General features: G+C 34.4%; 1 protein-coding gene across 1 annotated transcript; it reads left to right on the top strand.

The window, feature by feature from the left end:
• The first annotated feature begins 14,083 nt into the window (after positions 1–14,083).
• On the top strand, positions 14,084–15,686 carry LOC111888357 (serine/threonine-protein kinase STY13). The gene is made up of 6 exons (XM_023884544.1): positions 14,084–14,303; positions 14,432–14,550; positions 14,685–14,875; positions 14,951–15,128; positions 15,222–15,350; positions 15,420–15,686. Exons 1-6 carry the CDS (start codon positions 14,084–14,086, stop codon positions 15,684–15,686), a joined length of 1,104 nt encoding a protein of 367 aa, XP_023740312.1.
• The last annotated feature ends 10,555 nt before the right edge of the window (positions 15,687–26,241 follow it).

The following is a 26,241-nucleotide window of genomic DNA, read 5'->3' as shown; positions in this document are numbered from 1 at the left end:
AACATTGCCTTCCGGCCCGGATCTTTCGATCCACATAGTATCGCCTTCCGGCCCGGATCTTTCGATCCACATAATATCGCCTTCCGGCCCGGACCTTTCGGTCCACAAGATAATCGCCTTCCGGCCCGTACACATATATAACACATAATACAAATACTCTAACACATAAAGCACATATATCACATATCATACCTGACCTTTCTGTCACATAATACCTTGCCTTCCGGCCCATATATAAGAATGTGTATCACACGTAGCAGCTAACTTTCCATTCATAGCATATAACCATAACACATAACATACTTGACCTTCCGGTCACACAATCAAACCCTTCCGGGTGAGGTATAGTGAGAAGACTCACCTCGTAGTACGCAGGCTATAACCTCTTCGAGCTACTCGCACACAATCCGCTAGTTCCGCAGGTTCCCTATAATACCACAGCCTTAGTTAATGATCTTATCAAACAAGGCAACTGACCCCTCTAATATATATACAGGTCAACGGTCAATCCTGACTGGACTCGTCGAGTGCAAAGGGTAACTCGACGAGTATAAGCATCCTGACACCACTCGCCGAGTCTGAAGAACGACTCGACGAGTTCCAGTAGATCTTCAAGCTACTCGCCGAGTCTGAAGAACAACTCGGCGAGTCCCAGTGAATCTTCAAGCTACTCGCCGAGTCTGATCATCCGACTCGGCGAGTCCACGCCATGCAGTCGATCCAACTGCTTCCTGAGGTACGTTTTTCCCGAGATACACACTCATGGGGACTTCTGGACCTCTAATCATCCTATTACTAGGGTAGAAACCTTTGTATAACAACACAATACTCCATCAAATCTCCAAATGGGTTTCATAAACCCTAAATTCAAGTACACATCAAAATAACAGGAATGATCCGAAACCTTACCTGAAAACATACTCTCTGTGTCCCCAAACCTCAGAACTCGACCCCCTTGCTCTTCCTTTGGCCAAAATCCTCCCTCTTCTTGCACCACAATTCCTTCAAAGTCAATAATGGCCTTCAAGTTTTGCTCCAAATGCCACAGTCGTCTAGGGTTCTCCACAATCGGCCAAAAGACGTGAAATGACGACATGCAACCCTTAAATACGACCCAATACGAAACGGCTAGGGTTTTCTGCTGAACAGCGTCGACTCGCCGAGTCCATACCTGGACTCGTCGAGTCCAGTCGTGAACCCGCGACCAAATCTGCGACCCTACTCGGCGAGTCTGGCTCCAACTCGCCGAGTCCCTCCTTTAAAATACCCTAAAATGCAATTTAACAATACTTGAGATTTTGGGCTGTTACATAAGCATTTATGCTTACAGTGTTTTGTGTTATGTGTTCCAGGTACTAGTGGCGAAGACGGGAAGGCGCCGACATGATCCGTACACACACGCGGAGTTTTATATGTTCTTTTGATCTTGGGATATGTTTTATGAATTGAGATGTGATACATTAAGATTCTTATAATAATTATGAACAGAAATGTGTTCTGGAAATGTGAAAAAAAATTGTTTAAATTTTTACGGTGTTACATTTTGAAAACAGGATGTATGAACTTAATGGTTTTTGAATGAATTAAAATGTTTTAATTTGGCTCAAATTTTATCGGTGTTACAAGTTGGTATCAGAGCCTTGGTTTGAGTGAATTGGAGGAACATTCGTGTGAATCCAGTCTCAAAGCAAGGAGGGATTTTCAAAATGGTTTTCAAAAGGTTTTTCGAAATAAGTAAAGGAGGATGCAGAGGGTACGATCAGCCAGAGCCAGTAAGTAGACCCCAAAATACCATACACGTTATTGATTATGTGATATGTTAGAACAACATGCTAGTACTAGGCTAGGGATCTTCAGGAATTGTGTGACAACCCGAAATTTTCATTCGATCAAACCCTAAAATTCAATCACTTCATATTATAAGTCAAGTTCACTTTTACTTGTTTTTGGGAAAAATAAAGTTCGTTGATTATTTTAATATTATTTTTTAAACGAACGGGTGAAAGAAAGTGTCGTCTCGGGTTTTGAATTTTAAAAACCGCAAACACCTCGCGTCTTAGAAGTTCCCGGCCAAACTATTTTGTTTGGGTCGAAAAATCATCCCAAAAATCCGTAAACTCATGCTTATCCATGAGTTTACTCCCCAAGACTAGTCATTCTTGAGTTTACTCCCCAAACACCAAAAGAGTAAACTCCAAAATATCCTTTCAAGTATCATCCTTGATTTTGTTCTATATCTTCAAACTAGTAAGTGTTCTAACCATTTCAAGTTGGTTTAATACTTAATCTAGTGTTTGTGCATCTATTCATCCAATCATTTTTGTGTTTTGATTAGTTTTTCCAAAACACCAAGAACAACACTAGTGTTCTTGGACTTAAAGTTCATTTCAAGCTTCCACAATGTAAGTACTTCTATCATAGAGTCATTTAAAGCTAGCTATACATGTTTATACCAAGGAAAAGTCCCAAGAACACCAAGTTAAAGGTGTTCACGGTTTTGGGAGGTCCCAAAACCGTAAACACCAAGTTTAGGGCCAAAATGGTGTGTTAAGGTGCCTAGATGCTTCACAATGCCTTAGGAACTTGTCTAGATTCATCCTTGATGAGTTTATCACACAAAAAGCACCAAAATCATACATTTTTATGTGTTTACGGTTTGGGGATCTCCCAAAACCGTAAACACCCCAAATGATGTGTAAAAGTCCCATAAATGTCCCACGGTTGTTCCTTATGTCTAAATCTAACCTAGACTATTGCCATGTTTGAGCTAAGGACTTGAAAACCGCCAAATACCAAACTTATGGGTTTAAGGTAGTAAACTCATGAGTTTAAGGTATTAAACTCATGGAGAAATGGTCCTTAGACCATAAACTCCATTTAGGAGTGTTTTGATGCCACACAACACTTCCTAAGGCTAAATCATGAAGTAGGAATGCTTGGAATAGCTTAGAAGACTTCAAAACAACAAATGGTCAAAAGGTTAGGAGTTTACGACCGTAAACCCAAGAGTTTACGACCGTAAACTCAAGGGGTGTTGGTCCTTAAGGAGTAAACTCATTTTAAGAGTGTTCCTTGAACCCCAATCATACTAGCCTTTCCCTATAACACTTAGATGCATTCCTTAGCACTTATAACACTTATACAAAGTGTTTGTCATGTCCTAGAGTGTCTTGACTTGTTTATTAGTTGTTTAAAGACTAATTGTTTATATACATATGTCCTCATATGTAATTAGGATCTTTGTGCGTGTCTAAGTCTTCACTTGACACCAAACACTTATCCGACACTTCCTTCCGATCCACTCGCAACAGGTGAGTTCATACCCCTTAATCAACGTTTTAACTGTTTTTAAATGTTTTATGGGGGGGGGGATACAAGTAGAATCATGCTAGTTATTATATCAATCACATGTGATTAATAAGCAGCATTCAAATGATTGGTTACTCATTAGCTGTCTTGCCAAATAGTTTTATTCATATGCTATTCATAAAAGTTTTATATGTTTAAAACTCCTTATTTTGCACTATATGTTTCATTTCAAACTCATTTACAATTGTGTTTCCTCCAACCATTTCCTTATACTTAAACTGTTTTATAGATTGACATCAAGTCAATCTTTTTCTTAGATAATAATTATGTTCAAAGGTTTTACAAAACTTATTTTATGCTTTTATATTATCAATTGCATGCCTATATATGTATAGTTATATAAGAAATGTTTAAAAGACTTAGGAAGGCTATCCACCCTATTTCCTTTTCGCGCTTGAGATGTGGTCTGGTGGGACATTGGGTATCCGTCCGAAGGTTGTTTAAATATTAGTTATATATCATATGTACATATATAGTCATAAAGGTCCTTCCATTTCATCCAATGCCCTTGGATAGCAAGGGTAGACATCCATGTTCATCCGTAACAGTTAAATTACTAGTAAGCTACCATATGGGTAGTTTAGGAAGATACTAGAACAATTACTAGAACGCGATACCATACAATGAGTCAGTTCATTCATGAGTCAATACTTGATAGATAGAGAGAACATACATTACAGCTAGTACACACAGTATATTACTATACATGCTAGGTAGAGAGAGAACACACATTACAGCTAGCACACGCAGAACATTACAGTACATTACTATACTATTACATAGATATGTTTACATGATTACATTTACATAGATACATCTAGAAAGAGAACATATACAACTGTACTAGAAGAAGAACATATACAACTATACTAGAACGAGTATCAATACATTACATATACATGAATACGTTGACAAAATTGTGATCCACTGTATCGGAGCATGCCTTCAATGTCATGGCCCGAGTTGTTGCCAGAGTCTCTTGGAGGGAGATCGTGAGTTTGCATATAGATCTATACTGGATTGACTATCCTACACGTTGCTGCTAGCTACAGCCGGACCTGCAGGTCTGCGGGTGCAAACGTCATACCTTTTTACGACCTACATTTGTCGTTGTTACCTAGTCGATAGTATGGTACAATTAATCACATGATACCTTAATATAAATCCGGTTTAAGGTAGTTAGTACAGCAGTAGTTCCTATAATACAACACTACAGTACTACATTAATTTACCCTTTACATATATTTAGTGATCATTTCACTTAAACATTAAATGTACAAACTATATTTTGTTAATGATAGTTACACTTGGGAAAATTACACACGTTTACAAGAAACGAACATTTAGAACAGTTAGGTCTTGGTAGAAGACACCCTTATATAATAGTAGGAATCATAGGGATTTCTAGGATTTTTCAAACGTTTAAAGTTGTTTTACAAACATTTTCATATTTACAGTTCATATACATTTTCAATACTTACAGTTCATATACAAACAATTTCTTACATATAAATTAAGACACTAAAATACTTATGATCTCACCAGCTTTAAAGCTGATACTCGCTTTCAAAATACTTGTATCCTCAGGTCATTAATAGACAGGTACCGATGCAAGGTTTAGAGAAGATGGAGCTCGTTCAAGACTCATCTTTCATTTTGATTATACTTTAGTGTTTATCATAATTTGTCAGAACACTTGTATTAAAATTATATTATTAATGCAATGGATGATGTTGTTGCTTGTTTACTACTTTCATTGTTGTGATACTGTACATGACGTCCTCTGCCCCAGAACGTTTTCGCCGTTCTTGGTTTTGGGGTGTGACAAATTGCATGATAAAATTGTCTGATTATATGATGTCTGCTAGCCTAGGGTTTCCTTTGTATGAAATTGACATCATTACTGTAGTTATTTAGTGTATGCATCATGGTTATACATAATTAAGATCTTATAATGTTTGATTTGGCCTTATGTTCTGTTCTTGTATGATTGGGAGCTTAGGGTAGGATTGGATATTCGAAAGTCTACAGGGTCCATCGTTATGTATGAATAGCATACACTAGTGCTGCAGGGTTGATGGAAGTTTCATGGATGGAAGGGTTGCGTGAGACCGGTAGGTCAGTTATGGGATAGTGGTGCTCCTCTAGGAGTGGGGATCGAGTGTCCGTTATGTATATGCTATTGTTAGGGTGTTGTGGTGATACTTGATACAAATGTGGGTAGGTGTGGAACGTAGTATGGGCCCGTACTACTGAAAGCACAGGACCCATACGCGTATCAAGGAAGTCACAACCCCTAGGGTTTTGTTGGGAGCTAGTTCTCGGGGTTATTATGAGGAATGCCTAATATCGTGTGGCATATTTTCAGTATGGCGATTATGAGACATCTCGGGGCAGGATCCGGTTCGGGATCGGGATCAGGAGAGAGTGATCAGGATGGATCAGTACCACCCGAGGTCATTGATCAGATGAGTACGAATGAATTGGATGCCAGGATTCGTGAGATACTGCATGATGAGGTTGCTGCTATGTTCCGAGCTGAGTTTCCGGAGATGTTTGGGTCGATCAAGACCGCCATGGTTGAGTACTTTGATGAGCGCTATGCCGCTCTTGCGGAGGCGGCTGCTGCGACAGCTACAGTGGCTGTAACAGCGACAGGGGGAGGAACCGGTCGAGGTTTTCAGTATCGGGACTTCGATAATACGAAGCCCCCTACTTTCGATGGAGTTCAGGATCCGATCGTTGCTATGAGATGGTTGTCAAACGTGGAGGGATGTTTCTTCACGTGTTCATGCCCTGCTAATCAGAGGTGAGGTGTGCTCTGAACCTTTTGAGGCTCGGGGCGAAGGATTGGTGGAGGTTGACTACGGGATCTTATTCGGATGCGCAATGGGCTGTGATTACTTGGGATCAGTTCCGAGAGATGTTCAGCACTCGTTATGTTCCACGGGTTGAGAGAGAGAGAGAGAGAGAGAGAGAGATATAGGTTGGCTCAGAAGTTCCTGGAGCTGAAGCAGGATTCAGAGTCGGTGACGGAGATCACCAGGATGTTCACTGAGAAAACCATGATGTTATGTTTCAATTATATACTATGTGATGATACTACAAAAATGAAGTCATCCAAGCCCCCAGACATTTCCGCCGTTTGGTTCGGGGGTGTAACATAAATATAGCTTTTAGATTAAATAAAGAAATTTTTATGGATTAAATATATGTTTTGGTATAGTTTTTTCCAAATGAGATATGATACCATAAGTAGGCGAGGATTCACAAGGTTGTAGAAATGTGTTGCGACTATTAAACTGATGGCTCTAAAGTATAGCATACCTGTATAACCGGATTTTGGTTTATTTGATTGGGTTTAATCAACTTTCAATATAACTTTAAAGTGACTCTAAACAAATGAAATAAGATTCAGTTTAATTGGTTTGGTTAACCGGATAAACAAAATAAATTCTTAATTATGGGTATTTTTATAAGATAAAAGGTTAGGGGAATTCCTTGCAATTGTTTAATATAGAGAAATCTTCACAAGAATTCTAAATTTTGACCTTATTAATAAAAAAACCATTTTTTATTTTTTATTTACGGTTACGCCTAAAAACCCAATAATTTAAGCGTTAAACAAGAAAAATGTTGGTTTTGCAAACGTTTACCGATATTTAGGATTTAAGTGTCAATAAAAAACCAATGATTACGTATTCTTTAATAAGATCAAATTTTAAGGCACTTTCTTGAAAAATTTCCAAAAAAAAAAAGTAGATAATAACTCAATTGTTCTTATCATATTAACCCTAGAATATATATATATATATATATATATATATATATATATATATATATATATATATATATATATATATATATATATATATATATATATATATATATATATATATATATTCTTAATTAAATCTTTTTGTTTTGCTGCTAAAAAATTTAACAATAAAGGTAACATAAAAACAAGAACACACTACAATATATATATATATATATATATATATATATATATATATATATATATATATATATATATATATATATATATATATATATATATATATGTTTAGGTGTTCAAAGTAATTATTGTGTGATTATATGTATAAATGTGGGACAATCAAAATTAAATAAAAAATTAAATAATTAAATAAATAAATAAGGATAATTTAGTAATATGATTAATAACTTCCAAAAATAATCCCTATAATCATGGTATTGACTTGTAACCTAATTTCTCCAGGTTTATATCTAGAGTCGTTCCCATCTTTATCTAATTGACTTTTTTTAACTCTAAATTTATCCCTTTCATAAATCGGCCTCACACCCTTACCATCGGCCGACCATAGCAACTTCATATCTTCAATTCGAAATCAACCCAACTTCATTTTCTTCGTTTGCATTCACGATTTGCTTCTCATTTTTTCTATAAATGGTCGCAACAACAACCATTCACATAGCGATTGATCGACTTGCTGGAATATTGGATCTCTCTCATAATCTCTTAATTCAGCAATCGCAGTACATATTGATCAGATTTCCTTAATTTGATTTTGTTACGATTCTACATAATTAAACATCTTTAAAAGGTTTGAATCAACAAAAAGAGCAGGAAGAAAATGTCAGGTGTGAGAAGAATTAAGCTCGGATCACAGGGGATAGAGGTTTGACTAGGATGTATGGTCATATCTCAAGGCTATGTACTTCCCAAACCTGAAGAAGAGATTATCAAAGTCATCCACCACACCGTCAACTTCGGCGTCACTCATCTCAACACCTCCGATGTCTATGGACCTCACACTGACGAAATCCGGAAAACCGCCACCTGCGGCTGATTGAAAGGAACTCGACCTAGGGCTGATTGAGATTGGATCCTTCATTAAAGGTACCTTAATTTCGATATTCCTTTGATTTATTCTTTCTTTCTAATCAAAAACCGCAACCACCACCACCATAACGGTGGTTACAGCCACCTCCGGCCACCGTTTCCATGATGACAGTGGGTGATGATGTTTCCAACTTCAATTTTGAGTTTCCAGGAACCCACATCTAGTGGAAAAACTAGCCTTGTTTAGTATTTTGTTGCGATCACTAGGCATGAGTTTGTTCGAATTAACAACCATGAACACACTAATTTACATGAGTATTTAGGTTCTTATATAACTGATGCAAATGTGAAACCTGTTTTCCAAGAAGGGGTGTTGATTAAAGTAATTAGAAATGGTCATTGGATAGTTCTTGATGAACTTAATCTCGCCCCTTCTGATGTTCTAGAAGCATTAAATCGGTTTGTGTATTTTATACGATTCCAATTCTATCAGAATGGAATCACGAATTCAAATTCTATCAGAATTGAAACACAAATTCTAATTCTATTGGAATGGAATATGGATATTTTCTCATTGATTATACATGTTCTACAAACTTTGGTTATTGGTTTTGGTGTAGTTAACAAGTCCACATATTTTTCCAAAGGAATATAGTTTTTTATTTATCATTTGCTAATGCGTTATTAGATTCTAAACTACAATTGGATTTGTTTTCACAGAAGTTGATGCTTGAAGAACGGACAACAAAATTGAAAGTGTTTCTTAGCAACATTATTCTTTTAGAATGAATTAGTGTATTTGTTAGATTTTGATGTTTTTTTCCCCGATTTGAAAGTTTTTTAGTTTTATTCTTTAACAATAAATGTAATTCTTAGCAATTGTTACATGTATTCTATAAGAATTAATATAATTTTTGTTTTAATTCTTAAAATTGATGGTTCGAGAATTTTGTTAATCTACAAGAAATTTTTAAAGTCATAATCAAGAAATATGTTCAAGAATATTTTTATTATTTTGTGGTTCAAGAATCTTTTTATTTTTGAACATACTCAAACATATTCTGTAAAAATGTCCGAATTAAAAACCTTATAATTCGTAAAATCGGATTTTAAAATTAATAGAATCTATGATCCCATAAAATATGCAATTTTCCTTTATTAAATCTATATTAATTGACTAAAATACCCTTCTAGTTAAATTTGATGGTATTTTTCAATTATATTTAATTCAATAATATGTATTAATCACTTTTTTAAAATAAGTAAAATGATTGGCCCACAATCATTCATACATTCACACAATATATAGTTAGAATATAATAACCTAACTATATATATATATATATATATATATATATATATATATATATATATATATATATATATATATAAAGTTTTTTAATAAATAAATATAAGTATTTTTTACAAATGAATATATATATATATATATATATATATATATATATATATATATATATATATATATATATATATATATATATATATATATATATATATATATATATATATATATATATATATATATATATATATGAAAATTTTCAAAGCATTCATAATTTTGTATTAACGATTAAGATATAAAAATCATAAAAAAGACATTCATAAACGATTAAGTTTTTCTACATATAATGTAAAATCAACTGAATATTGAAACTTGAATTTCATTTGTTAGTAATGTATTCATTCATGCGCATGAATATACTCATTTAAATACATTCACTTGTTAATTAGTAAATATATTCCTTTATAATTTGCAATTGGGATACAGGTAATTGTATATCAAATTGGCATTTGGGATACAGGTAATTGTATATCACTTGTTAGTAAATATACTTAATACAAAGATAAAATTAAATATATCGATTTAAATTTTAGTAACCAAAAGAAGAAAACTAGTGACCACCAATGGCTTATAAATTCTGAAATAAGGGTTTCACGTACGTAAATTAAATAGTGATATATATATATATATATATATATATATATATATATATATATATATATATATATATATATATATATATATATATATATATATATAGAGAGAGAGAGAGAGAGAGAGAGAGAGAGAGAGAGAGAGAGAGAGAGAGAGAGTTAGGTTCATATACATCCAATAAATATTATATGAATGTAAAGACCAATCACAATTTAAGAAAAAAATAAAATATTAACTAATATGGATATAGTTAACTATAGAAAATAATTAAAGCATTTAATTTCCTCTTAAATAAGGGATATCGGTTACATATTAACAAGCGAAATAAAGTCCTCCTTCATTATTTATATGAAAATCAATATTCAATCGGAAAAAGGATACTCATGGTTAAAACTCATACGATAATTATCAAGTATGTCTCATATATATATTCTTTTCCTTTATTAATTGTTTATATAAAAAAAAGATTTTTATATTTCACTAACGTCAATTGATAAAAGTTACATGAGCCTAAACCATTTTGCCTTTACATAAGTATAAAAAAAACAAAATGAATTCAGAAATTAAAATAATAATTTTAGGGATTTTGTTTCTAAATGTGGTATTTTTTTTGTATATTATTTAAGAATCTAATCACATTCTTGCAGAATATGTTTAGTTTTTTTTTTCTTTTGCACATCTATAATATTGATTTATAATTTGCTTTTAATGCTGAAAAAATGGAGTGTGGAGTGAGAACTAACTTTTAAACGTGATGTAGAATTACAATTTGTTCTTGAAGAATAAAACTCTTAACAAAACAGATTATTAAAAAATGGAAAGCAGAATTGAAGTGGTTTTTAAAGAACAGAGATCGAAATGTTAATATTGATTTCAAATGTAAATCTTCAAATATATTATCTATTTTTTACCATTTCAAGAATGTTGGTTACACACTTGGAATTAATGTCTTATTCTTTAAGAATGTTAAATTATTCTTCTAGAATATCAACTATGACATCTATTTAATGTCTTATTCTACAAGAATTTCTAACAAAAAAAGTCATTCAAAACCATTCTTATCATCAAACATGAAGTTTTAATTAATAAATCGATTCTTAACGATTTTCATGATATATAAAAAGTTTTATTTAAAAAAATGATTCTTAATGTTGTATCAACCATGAGAATTGTTAAAAGATTATAATTCAGAAGCACAAAAATACATAAAATAAGCCACAACAATTAACTCTTAATTATTTTCATGATCAAGAAAAAAAATCAAATATTACAGGTGGTGGAAAAAGAAAATCTAATTTTTAAAGAAAGAAATATGTTTCATGTTTTCTGAGTAATGTATAAAAAACAATTACAGTACATAAATAAATAAAAAAAATTTAAATTTAAATTGATATCCCATGAAAATTCACCTTCCATATTTACTTTTTAACCATTATTACAATTAAATAAATGCAATTATATAGTAAATGCTCCCACATGTTAATAATATGTACTATCATATCTCAGCCCTTCATTTCTTTTAATCCAATAGATAAGAATTAGTTATACATTCATACAATATTTGAAGTTCATATTTGATCCTAACCCTATATATATATATATATATATATATATATATATATATATATATATATATATATATATATATATATATATATATATATATATATATAAGTCCTTTTGTTTTAGGGATAATGACTTGAAAGGGTAACAAACTTTTGACTTTGTTCACATTTAGTCACTAAACTTTTTAAGTTATCTATTTGCCATTGAACTATTGAAACTGTTCAAATTTTACCCTTATGACCGGCTGTTACCGGTCATAAGGGTAAAATGTGAACAGTTTCAATAGTTTAGTGGCAAATAGATAACGAAAAAAAAATTTAGTGACTAAATATGAACAAAATCGAAAGTTCGTTTCGCTCTAAAAAGTTCAATGACTAAATGTGAACAAACTTCCTCTTGTATTATGTTTTAGCAAATTATTTATTTTTGTTAAATTGTAGCAACATTTGTTGATGAAGAAATCTATGAAATAAAAAAAAACAAAACCTTGAAAATATATTTAAAAAAAAAAACAAAAAACCGAAACCGAAAAAAAGACCAATGGTTTGACATTTTCCAAAATGAAAAATCAAAATTTCCAATTTGATTTTGATTTTACAAAAAAATGAATCATTCTCACTGATGTGAATTATGACCATTGATTTGGCATGCAGAATTAACGAACACACAAAGAACACAGTGATTTGGGTGTTTAAGAGATGCATTCGATTATGAAAAGTGTTTACAAAAAAAGATCTAGATCTAAATCTACATAATTAACACACACTAACACTCTCAATGTTACATCTCTCAAGCACACCTCTACATGTGGTATGAATCCACCTTATATAGAGGTGTTTACATGTCTCTCCCTCTCTATCTCTCATGCAATAAAGGGGGAGTTTTGGATAGAAAAGGGGGAGAGATTTAGATATGAAAATCCGAAATTTAAATTTTTGTAAAACCAAAATCAGATTGGAAAATTGTGATTTTTTATTTTTGAAAATACCAAACCATTGGTTTTTATTTTGGTTTTGGTTTTTCGTTTTTTAAATATATTTTTCGGGTTTTTTTTTTATTATTTTATTATTTTTTATTTTTTATTTCATAGATTTCTTCATCAACAAATGTTGCTACAATTAAACAAAAATAAATAATTTGTTAAAAGTTAATACAAGAGGAAGTTTGTTCACATTTAGTCATTGAACTTTTTAGAGGGAAACAAACTTTCGATTTTGTTCATATTTAGTTACTAAATTTTTTCGTTATCTATTTGCCACTAAACTATTGAAACTGTTCATATTTTACCCTTATGACCGGTAACAGCCGGTTATAAGGGTAAAATGTGAAAAGTTTTAATAGTTCAATGACAAATAGATAACGAAAAAATGTTTAGTGACTAAATGTGAACAAAATCGAAAGTTCGTTACCTTTTCAAGTCATTATCCCTTTGTTTTACACCTAAAACTTGAAAATTCAACAATAAAGGTAACATAAAAATGAAAACCATATTCTGTGACACTACAATATCTCTCTCTCTCTCTCTCTCTCTCTCTCTCTTTATATATATATATATATATATAAAGGTTTTTAATAAATAAATACAAGTATTTTTTACAAATGAATATAGTATATATATAGGGAAATTTTCAAAGCATTCATAATTTTGTATTAACGATTAAGCTATAAAAATCATAAAAAAAACATTCATAAACGATTAAGTTTTTCTACATATAATGTAAAATCAACTGAATATTGAAACTTGAATTTCATTTGTTAGTAATGTATTCATTCATGCGCATGAATATACTCATTTAAATCCATTCACTTGTTAGTAAATATATTCATTTATAATTTGCAATTGGGATACAGGTAATTGTATATCAAATTGGCATTTGGGATACAGGTAATTGTATATCACTTTTTAGTAAATATACTTAATTCAAAGATAAAATTAAATATATCGATTTAAATTTTAGTAACCAAAAGAAGAAAACTAGTGACCACCAATGGCTTATAAATTCAGAAATAAGGGTTTCACATAAATAAATAGTGATATAATTTTACATTTTAAAACAACGCCAATAAGATATATTCTGTTGAGTAACTAATGGAAGAAAAGCATTTGATTTAATCATTCTTTACCGTTTAGATTTTATCCTGAAGCTTTAACCGTTCTTAGATGATAGCATGTGTCCAAAAACTGTTAACTAGTAGCTAGATATATGCAATATAGATACGGAATTTAATTTCTAAAGTACTAAATAAAAGGAAGAATTTGAAAATATATATTCACAGTCAAAGATAAAGTGGATTAATAGTCGGTTTCTGTTGATAAATGTTTGTTAATCATACAAAACAACCCATAAAACACATTTCGTGCATATATGGAGGAACCTCAGAAACCAAAACTCACGCCGAACGAGTTGTTTCCGTTATGGGGGAGTTCTAAGAATCAACTCAATCCGCTGCAATCTCATCGTATCGTCGTTGAACGACAATGGCAAGAAACAATCGATCCTCAAAAGCTTCTTCTTGGCAAAGTTATTGGTCGTGGATCTTTCGGTGTTGTTCATAAAGGCTCCTACGATGGCCAAACTGTAGCAGGTATATGTTCTTGACAACTCTATCCTGTATATAATTATAAATTGTTTTGTTTTTTTGTTGATTTTAAGGGTGTTTCATTTCGTGTTTTAGGGTTTTGATCGATTGTTTTTTTTTTTTTTTTAATTCAGTGAAAGTTCTTGATTTTGGTGATACGAAGATCACGGAAGCTTCAATGGCTTTCCTTAAGGAAGATTTCATAAAAGAAGTTAATGTATGGCAAACTCTTGATCATCCAAACATAACCAAGGTACGTTTGTTTCATTTCCATAGTATAATTAACAAAAAATGGAAGAACATATATACATGCATGTATACGTTATACCTAATACATTCATGCATGACCTACGTGTCCTACAATATCTAATTGTCTAACAACTTCAGATGATCGGAGCAACCATGTCCATGACGAAAAATTGCCGACAGAAGAACAAGAAAACGAAAACCGAAAGCAACTTCTGTATTGTTTGCGAATATGTAAAAGGAGGCTCCCTCAGATCTTATTTATTAAAGAATCGAAACAAGAAGTTGCCCTTCAAAACTTTTATTCGATTTGCCCTTGATATTGCTAAAGGGTATGGAAAAAACAGATAGATTCTCAATCTTTAACAAACCCAAATTACTCATGACATATGATCTTATATGTAAAGGTTGAGTTATCTTCATTCCAAAAAAGTAATTCATCGCGATGTGAAGCCGGAGAACATGCTTATTGACAAACAACATATGACCATAAAACATACTGATTTTGGAGAATCGATTTTTGAACCATCAGAGCTTTTGTACACAACTGGTGAAAGGGGAACTCGCGGTTTTATGGCTCCTGAGGTATACTTTGTTTAGAATTAAGTTGTTAGTTAATTCGTTTATATTCACCTTGTTTAAATCCCATGATTTAATGAGAATTCCGGATGATTGTAGGTGGTAAGCAGAAAACCATATGGGCGGAAATGTGACGTTTATAGCTTTGGTATATGCTTGTGGGAGATATACAATTGTGATATAGCGTATACGTATAATCTAGACAATCTCACACCAGATATATACCAGGTGCGCATTTGTACGTATATAATTTTGGTATAGAAATATTAAGATGTTTTTGATAATGCTTGATTATAGGAAATGAGACCAAGCATACCAATGGATTGTCCAAGATCCTTGGCTCATTTGATGGAGAGATGTTGGGATAAGGACCCTGGAAAGAGGCCGGAGATGAAAGAGGTGGTGGTTCAGTTGGAAGCAATTGAAAGATATGAAGGTTGTCAAATGACGTCGGAAGAACTACAGTTAGGTGGCTGCTTTGGTTTCGGTTTATTCAGGCTAGGAAGAAATGTATATAGGACTCCTAATCGATGCACAGTTAGAAGAAATTCAGAAAGATCGTAGGAGGGATGGTGAATCTTGTAAACATAAATGGTATATTTATGAAACAAAGTGTTTGTTATATGCTTTGATTTAAGATCGATATATGGTGGGTTTTTTTTTTTTTTTATCTATCGTGGACAAAATGACTTAATGGATTAACAAAAAAATGACTATTAAGACCCAATAACTTTACATTTTTATCTTCTTTCTCCATCCACCTCGACCCACATAGGCCAAAAACAGATCAACAAATTTAGATAAAAATACATTGAATAGATTCATTTAGTTTATATTTGGATTTTCAAAGTGCATGCTTACAAAGACTCAAAAAGGAACAAGAAAATTAACTATCAAAAACAGAATTCAAAGTTTGAGATGAAGGTCAAAAATAGTACTCATTTTTTATACCGAAGAGTGATATGATCCATGGGAAAACCCATTTTGGCACCATATGTTAGGCCTGTTAGAAATATTTTCCACACACATTTTCCTATCAAAGTAATAAAGAATAAATTAGTAATTGTATGTACGTACTTGCTACCTAAAATTGGATGTTTTTTTACAAACCCTAATTTATGATTATGTGTACCTTGGTGTTGATGATTTTAACCGGTCTAAATCGAAGAACTTAGTTTTTAAACAAGATCAAACAAAGCCTAGGGAAGAGTTAAACCGGTTTTTGTTCATTTGAGCTGTTAGGCTTCCCTTCTTTATTATAAGCATTAAGTCTTCCCTTTTTTTTCTCAACTGGCCATGTGGGACGCCTCTTTGTTTCCTCTCTCTTTTTTTTCTCAACTTGTCTAACATTCTGTAGTTCTAAATTTTGAGAATTAAATTATATTTTTTGTCCTTGTAGTTTTAATTTTTCAGAATTATATTTTTGGTCTTCATATTTTTTTATTTGCATAAATTATATTTATGATCTGGAGTTCTAAATTTTGAGAATTACACTTGTGATCCATATATTTTTTAATGCAAGAAGGAAATAAGTAAAAGACACTATTGGTTTGGCCTTTCTATTGATTTATCTAGTAGAGTAGTGGACTTAATGGATTAAATCATTAATGGGTTAAGTGAGAAACATTTAACCCTAATTGTCATTTTATGTGAAACCCTAATTTCACTTGGGCCTTAAGTTTGACCTTTCTATTGGGTTTTAGTAATTAGGCCACTAATGGGCCATCTAAGAATGATCATATGAACTAGAATATTTAGATTGGCTTTAGGGTAAGGGCCATATGAGGGTTTGGGCCTAATTTGGAAAATTGGGCCATAGATGGGCAATAGTTTGGGCCTTGATTATTATATGATATTGGGTCATTAGAATGCCAAATGTTTGGACTGGACTAAATGGTCGGGCCTTAAGGGAAGACCATGTAGAGGTTTGGGTCTAATTTGGAAAATTGGGCCATATGTTGGACTTTGGTTCATAATTAGGCTTTTGGGCCTTTGGATTGGGCCTTAGGCTTGAATCAAGCTAAGATTGGGGTAAATCAGTCTTTTACCCCAAGCATGGACTTATAGGTATGTGTTGGGACCCAATTATTAATTGGATGTTATTTTGATGTTGACAGATTCAGGAATCTGTCATCCAGCAGCTAGGGTTTTGTCAGCAGGACTTCAACAGTGTGAGGTGGGTTTTCCTCAAGTAGGAATGAGTCTAAGGCACCAATGTCGGCCTGTTTATGTAGTTATAGTATGCCGGAATCCAGTCCGATATCGGGGTTAGCCCAAAGCAACTTATGTGTTCCGGACTCTGGTCCGATGTCGGGGTCAGCCCGATGCAGCTTATGTGTTCCGGACTCCGGCCCGATGTCGGGGCGGTCCCGAGAAGTAGTTATGTATGCGTGATGTCTTTGTGATTCATGCACGTTATATTTTTGTGTTATGTGTTCCGGGCCTCGGTCTGATGCCAGGGCAAGTTCGATGTATGTTAGTTTATATGTTATGTGTTATGTGTTCCGGGGCTAGCCCGATGTATGCTAGTTTGTATGTTATATGTTATATGTTTCGGGATTTGGTTCGATGTCGGGGCAAGCCCGATGCAGGTCATGTGATTATGTTATGTGTTTATGATGTATGTTATGATGTGTATGTGTCCGGGTAAGCGCGATGTCGGGGCAAGCCCGATGCTGGGGTGAGCCCGATGCCCGATGCGGTCAGATGTCGGGTGAGCCTGATGTCGGACAGGAGTCCGATGTTTGGTTCGTCCTGATGCAGTTGGGCGGTGTCCCATGGTTGTTTTATGTGTGATATGTTATGTGTATGGTATGTGGTAGCCTGGGGGGAGCACACTAAGATTCGTGCTTACAGTTTTCAGTTTGGTTTCAAGTACTTCGGTTAGCAAAAGGAAGGGCTCGGGATGATCGCATGACACACACCACCGTTTTCTAGCCTGGGAGATTTACTCTGATATTTGATATGAGATTTTGATATGATGACAGACATTACTTTATTTTGAGATAGATGAGTTATGATTTTTATATGATGATGATGATATTTATGGTTTTGTTAATGATTTAAAAACGAAGTTTTTGGACTGTATTTTTGGGATGTTTCAAGTTGGTTTCCAAGCCTTGGTTTGAAGGATTCAAGCACACTTTCGGGTATGTATGAACTCAAAACTAAGGAATTGGTATAAAAGTTTTCAAAAGGAAAATCAATTATTGTAAAAAGGATTTTAAGAAAAGAAAAGAGTTTTAGAAAAAGCGAAAAGAATTTTGAGAAAGAACATGGGAATCATGCTTCTACATCGAGGCAGGGTTCGTCCAAAACAGTTGCGAATCCCCCAGTCGTCACGTCGTGTTGAGCAGGCTGCTACGTCATGGGAAATGGACTTTCTTAGCTTAATGGATTTAGCTCTCAATCCATTAAGATGTCCATTCGTTCCTTCCAGAAGGCTTCCTAACGTCCATTACCACCTAAAAATCGATGTTTTTCAGTTATGCATGTATAATGCAAGTCTAGAGCTCAAGCTAGGTCCAAAAATGGAGAATAACGCCAAGGTCTCACACATGGAGCTCAAAACACCAATATAGTTCATATTTGAAGCTTCTGTTCATCACGGGACTCAAGGATCGATAAACTTTCTAACTTTATGGAATCCCACCATTCCAACTCGCTCATCTTTAATGAAAAAGGACAAAAACCTAGATCTAGAGGCATACAACAATAAAGCTTGGATCGTGAACACTTACAAAGGTCCGAAATATAAGATTAAAGATGATGATGAGGCTTTAAAGCTATATCTATACACCAAGTGTGCTTCATACACCTTCAAAACACCAATAAAATCTCAAGATTTTCAACAATGGAGGCTAACGCTTCTATAAGAGTGAAAGGGATGTGATGGAGGCTGAGCATGGGAAAACCCTAGCCATCACATCCTTTAAATATGTCATAATTACCAGAATTAGGGTTTTGCATAAAATGGTTGCCACATCGTGCCACTGTATCGCCACGTCGTGGGGCTCATTTAAAATGCACGTCTCATACTACTCCTGCCACATCATGGTGTTGCCTCCGCCATGTTGTGGCTAACCAAAACTCACACGTTACTTTTAAAATTCATACCTCGATAGACCTCAAGGATCCATAAAGTTTCTAACTTTATGGAATCCCACCATTCCAACTCGCTCATCTTTGAAGAAAAGAGACAAAAACCTAGATCTAGAGGAATAGAACAATAAAGCTTGGATCTTGAACACCTACAAAGGTCTAAAATATAATATTAGATATGATGATGACGCTTTAAAGCTAGATCTATACACTAAGTGTGCTTCGTACTCCTTCAAAACACCAAAACACCAATAAAATCTCAAGATCTTCAACAATGGAGGCTAAGGCTTCTATAAGAGTGAAAGTGATGTGATGGAGGTTGAGGGTGTGAAAAACCTAGACATCGTATCCCTTAAATATGGCATAATTCCCAAAAGTAGGGTTTTTCATAAAATGGTTGCCATGTCGTGCCACTGTATCGCCACGCCGTGGCGCTCATTTAAAATACGCGTCTCATACTACTCCTACCACGTCGTGGTGTTGCCTCCACCATGTTGTGGCCAACCAAAACTCACACTTTAATTTTAAAATTCATATCTCGATGATCCATATGTTACAACTGTGGTATTTTGAATAAATTAATACTCATGAAGTAAACATGCAAAACAAAACACAAGAATAAATAATTAAAGATGGTAGTCAAACCCCATAAATACTTCTCTATTATTTAATCACCAAAAATAGTTTACGTTTATTTTGTTACGATTTTTCAAAATTCTCGTCTAATCTTCTAAAAACCAACATCATTTCTTAATCCTATGCTCCTAGCATGTTCGAAGTGCTTGATCTTGCTTAACCCCTTTGTGAAAGGATCAACAATATTGTCCTCTGATGAAACATGATTTGCCACAAGCTTGCCTTCTTCGACTTGACGTTGGATGTAATGGTGTTTTCTTTCAATGTGCCTTGATGTATCATGATCATTTGGTTCTTTTGTTAAACCAACCGCACTTTCATTGTCACAGAAAACATACATGGGCTCTTGGATTGATGGAACAACTCCAAGGTCCCCAATTAAATCCTTTAACCAAGCTACTCCCTTTGCCGCCTTGATCACTTAAATGTACTCTGACTCACAAGTAGAATTAGCCACCATTTGCTACTTGGAACTTTTCCAAGTCGTTTCTCCACCATTCAACATAAATACCCAGCTTGATTACAAAGAAATATTATACCGACCTGTTTGAAAACTGGCATCACTATAACCACTCACTTTAAGTTCATCTTTGCCACCGAAAACTAAGATTGTATCTTTTATTTTCTACAAATACTTAAGTATGTTCTTCATTTTTGTCCAATGAGTTGTGCCGAGATTTCCTAATATCGGCCAACCATGCTCAAGGCATAAGCCACATCAGGGACAGTACAAGTCATATGTAACACCCGTTTTCCAAAATAGATCGGTTGAGGGTTTAGAGGGATCAAAGGTAAAGTTTTTAGGAAAAACCTTATTCCACAACATGGTAAATGGAGCACCACGATGTGGCATTCCAAATGCATGAAACCCGTATCCAGATGGCTTCCATGACATGGAAAGAATAAGGCCACGATATGGCAGTGTCTGCACCCCAAGCCCATGATTTTTAGGTTTCCTTATATATTTAAGCAACTATTCTCAAGGATTATGGCACCTTCTTAAACCTCCAATCTCTCACCACGAAACACTAGCCTCCATGGATGATTAAGAGCTTAGTTTCTTGATTAAAGACTTTATTCTTGGGTTTTGGTGACGCTTGAGGAAAGACGAAGATCATTTTGGTGACAGAAAGCAAGGAATCAGCTTGGATCTATGATCTCCTTCAGATTTATGAGTTGTTGGAGGTAAAAAGCTCTCATCTTGACCTTTGTTCTTCTTGATGCAAGTATAAGTTCATTTTGATTGATTTTGGTCCTTTCCTTGGACACTCTTGAAGTTTGAAGAACTCCAGAGCTTATAATGGCTTTTAAGGTCCATATAGCTTTGATAAACAATAAAAAGGGGCATGTTTGGAGTATCTTGTGTTGATGCTCAAGATATGACCTCATTAAGGACTTATTGGAATAACAATTATAGATCTTGACTTGTATTGGAGTCCTAATGGATAAAGTTGGAAACTGTATCCATTAAGTCGTTGAAATAAAATATCTCTTAAGTTATGGGTTTAGATTTACAAGGATTAAACACTTAATAAAGAATATGGAAATCTGCCAGTTCCCATGACATGGCAATGGGTTTGGCACGACGTGATGGTTCTCTACTTTTTGACTATTCTGTCATGCTATTCCGACGACGTGGTGAGGAGGTGTTCACGTCGTGGCGAGTGTTGAATTGGTTGATCGTTGACTTTGTTGACCATTGACCATTAAATTTTGACTAGTTTGACTTTGGGTCAAACTTGAAGGAATTGGTTTATTGATTAAGGGTTCATCTGTATTTGGTGTCAGTCAGTTCGTGGGGGTGATCAGTGTAGGGAGTCGGGGTGTTGCTATACTTCTTTGGGTCTTCTTTTTAGGTAAGTTTCTTCACTATACTATGTATTGTAGTATATATCCTTGTATGTTAGGATATAAGTGAGGTGGTATGCTAGTTAGAGTACCAGGGGTCGGTGATCATCTAGTTGAGTGCCCTAGGGGTTGTATGTAGTCATGTAGGATAACATGAGAACTCTTGATTTAGGATTTCTTTCTTATTCCTTGTTTGGTAGTGGCTCTAGAGTAGGATCACTTATTCAACTGTCTATCTCACCCCGGATTACATATAGTTATGCATTCATTAGGGATCTGCCAGTAGTGACACAGAGTACTGTATGAGTCTCGGTATGTTGTAGTGAGCTATTAAACATGTACACTAGTGTAGAAAGTTGCATGTGCTTATATTCTTTCTTAATTGCTTGGTTGGTTTATATGTCGACATATTGAGTGTTGGGTTGAGGCGGTTATGCTACATGTGGTAGGCCAATATACCCAGGTGGGCCAAAGGTGTGTTGTAGGACAGGTGCGATCCGGTTGTATGTTGTAGGCATGAAAGAGGGACCAGTCGTGGAATGGAGGCCCAAGGGAGCAGTCCAACTATAACGTAGGCCTTGCGAGGCGGTCCAAGCATATAGTATGCTCATGTGTGCATGAATTATGTGTGTATTTTGGTGTGTGATATTTTTGGGAAACTCACTAAGCTTTATCTTACAATTGTGGATTAAAATTTTTCTAGGTACCATTGGATATCGTGGGAAGGCAAAGGCATGACTGTACACTCATCATCAATAATTGATATTTTGCATTATTTATATTACTCTGATTTTTAAACAACTGTAGTTTGGAACAAATGGGTTGTCATAACTTGGGTTTTACGTAAATGGTGATTTTACCTTATTTAAAAATGAAATCTTGTTTGTGAAAATGAGGCGTTACATCATAACATACATGATCGATCCTATAGCCAAAGCATATAGGATTCGACTCATCGCATCTATTTCTTTATCACTACTAGGACAATGAGACTTGTTCAACTTAAAAGTATGATGCATGGGCAAATCCCCTTTCTTTAAATTCTCCATATTCAACCACTTTAATATTTTATCCAAGTAATTTGGCTAAGCAATAATAATTGTTTATGTCTATCCCTGTAAATCCTTATTCCAAGAATGTATGTTGGCTCACCTAGATCCTTCATAACGAAACATTTTCCAAGCCAAGCTTCACCTCTTGCAAAGTTGGAATATTGTTTCCTATAATGAGTATGTCATCGACATACAAAACTAGAAAGGTCACTACACTCCCACTAGCTTTGACATACACGCATGACTAATCCTCACTTCTAGCAAATCCAAACTATTTTCCCTTTCCATGGAAGCAACTATTCCAGTTGCGAGACATTTTTTTAAGTCCATATATGGACTTCTCAACCTTTCACACCTTATTAGGGTACTTGGCATGCTCAAAAACTTCTGGCTGAGCCATGTAAAAATCCTCAATGAGCTTCCCGTTAAGGAAATGAGTTTTAACATACATTTGCCAAACTTCATAATTATGAAAGACAATTATGGCAAGTATTATCCTAATTGAATTGATCTTGGAAAGTGGTGAAAATGTCTTATCATAGTCAACCCCTTAGGTTTGAGTAAATCCCTTCACAACCAATCTGGCCTTTAATGTATGTACATTACCATCCATGTCAGTCTTGTAACACCTTAAATTTTCAAACCAAAATTTTCATTTTAAAAGCACAATAAACTCATATATTGTATTTCATAAAACCACAAGTATCTCAAAATGTCAACATCAAAACCACAAATAAAGTCAAATCCTAGAATCCTCAATATAGTCTCGAAAAAGTGTGTACAATCATGTCGGAGCCTTCCCACGGTCCTGAGAGGTACCTGAAACACATCACACATAACACGGTAAGCACAAAGCTTAGTGAGTTCCCCAAAATACCACATACATAAATAATAAGCCTCTCATGGCTATAACTCGACATGGACCCTCCGGTCTCATGCGTCTCAGTGTGGACCCTCCGGTCATGTGTCTCAGTGAGGACCCTCTGGTCTCACAACTCGGTTGGACCCTCCAGTCCAGTATCTCAGTGGAGACCCTCCAGTCCAGTATCTCAATAAACACATAATATAGCATATATATATATATATATATATATATATATATATATATATATATATATATATATATATATATATATATATATATATATATATATATCACAGAGACAAAATTCATAATATCATATAAATCAAGTAAGCACATAGGACAATCCGGTCGCACAAAGATATCACTCATGGTAAGTATAGTGAGAAGTCTCACCTCGTAAGTAGGCTAAGAAAATGTGTACTCCTCGAACACGAATCACCAAATCTAGCCTACATGTAACAAGCATCTCTAATTAACACTTAAAGATAACAATTCCAAATAAACTCATGATAGTCCCTCCTTAGCTCCTAGGATGGGTAAAAGACCATTTGTGACAACCCGTTATTTCAACTCTTTGTAATGACCTAAAAAGTCAAGTATTGTAACCACCTTTGAGTTAATGAAATTAACTTTGATAATAAAATGTCCAAAAAGTATATATTTAAATTCCTACTATGTTTAATTTCATTAAACCGTGTTCGTACGTAAAAAGAATGCCCAAATCCGACTTCGTATGTTGAAGTTATGATTTTTCTCAAGTTCGGCATAGCAACAGACAGCTAAAAACTCGAATCGGAGATCGAGCGACTTTTGGCCGGAATGACCTAAATGAGAATCGAAGGTCTCGACAATGGTAATTCAACGGTAAAAAAGTCTGGCAAAAACCGACGTCAGATAAAGAAGTTATGAATTTCTAAAGAAATTCCTTAATCACGACATTTTAAAAATAAATAATAAAAATAATTTCGAAATTTGCCGATGGAGTCTAAACGAAAGTTGTAGAGCGTAGTCTCACCTACGCGTGGATATAAAGACCATCGAAAACGGAATTCGTATGAAGAAGATATGGATTTTAGAAGTTTATTAATTAAATTAAATATAAATTTAATTATAAACTCTTGGTAATATCCGAAGATGAGTCAGCAGATAAGGCCGAAGTATGCCCTGCGTACCCTCGTACGCCCCGCGTACTCAAGGCCTAGGCCTCGGATCGTCCACGTCCCGGTCTATGCGAAGTAGCCTTGTCCCATCCGAAGTCCGAGGCAGTCGAGGACTCGGTCATGCATGACGTACGCGTACGCCTCGCGTACCCTCGTACGCCCTACGTACTGAGGCGGTTCCAGCCCCTATAAAAGGGATGCGAGGGTTCTGAAGAAAGGACTCCATTTCTCTCCTTTCTTGTACGTTCTTGCCTCGTTTTCCGTGCCCGTTCTAACCCGAAGCCCCGGTCATTTTGCTCAAGTCCCGAAGGTCGTTTTTACTCCCGAGATTCCCGAGAATTCCGAGAAAAATCCGTTTCCCGAGATGAAACTCTGCCCGGTTTCCATCTCGCTTTCTTCAAACTTTCAAGTGAGTTCATACCCCTTAATTAACCTTTTAAATGTTCTATAAATGCTTTTATATGCTTTCAAGGGGGGAATACAAGTAAAACACACGAGTATCATCGTGTGTTGTATAAGGAATTTTTATATGCTTTTATATAACCAAATCATATGTGATTTATAAACTTTATAGGGAACTCTCGTATATAAAATATGTTACAATAGCATTCTATATTTTGAAATATAAATTGTTGTAATGCATGTATAAACTAAACATTTTCTTAGATTATATGTATACTTGTCTATCTTAGGCCCTACAAAAATCTATACTTTCATAACAAGTGATTTCTTTTCTAGGTATTTCTAAACAAACGAGACACACTTTTAGAAAACTATAATAGGTATAGTTTTATGAGGATATTACTAACTTTTACATACTAGAAACACGATTTTCAAGAAGTCACTTTCATATACAAGAACAAACGAACATTTTAACATGCAAATCTGTTTTTATACCACGGTTTGTGAGACATTAACTTCACGTACGTTCGAGTACACATTTCAAGTCCTGTACTATATACCAGAATCCCTTGGAGGGGGAGCATGGTGTTTGTGTATAGATCTATACGGGCTTGACAACCCGCGCCTTGACTGTTAGCTACAGTCCACCATTTGGGGTGACAAACGTCGTAACATTCCAACGCCTGAAGAACGTTCTGTATAGGCATTCCGAGTCAATAGTATGGTTATAAAACTCACATGGGGTATTAAAAATACATTGATTTACGAGGTTTTCAAACACGTTGGTTATTTTACACTTACATACATTTCAGAAACAAACATTGGTCTTGAGAGAAGTAGAAAATATAGGATTTTCTAGAAACAAACAAACAAGGACAAAACATTTCATTTCATACAAACCTTTGTCATTTAATACTTATGAAACTCACCAGCTTAAATGCTGATCTACTCTTTCAAAATTACTTGTATGTCCCAGGGATTCAGGAATTTCAGGTATCAATATGCTTTTGAAGAAGGGATGCTGCGGCGCCAGTCTAATCTCATATTTTGACATC

The sequence above is a fragment of the Lactuca sativa genome, chromosome 3 (genome assembly GCF_002870075.4).
Source record: "Lactuca sativa cultivar Salinas chromosome 3, Lsat_Salinas_v11, whole genome shotgun sequence".
NCBI lineage: Eukaryota > Viridiplantae > Streptophyta > Magnoliopsida > Asterales > Asteraceae > Lactuca > Lactuca sativa.
This window is presented reverse-complemented; position numbering and strand designations above follow the sequence as displayed.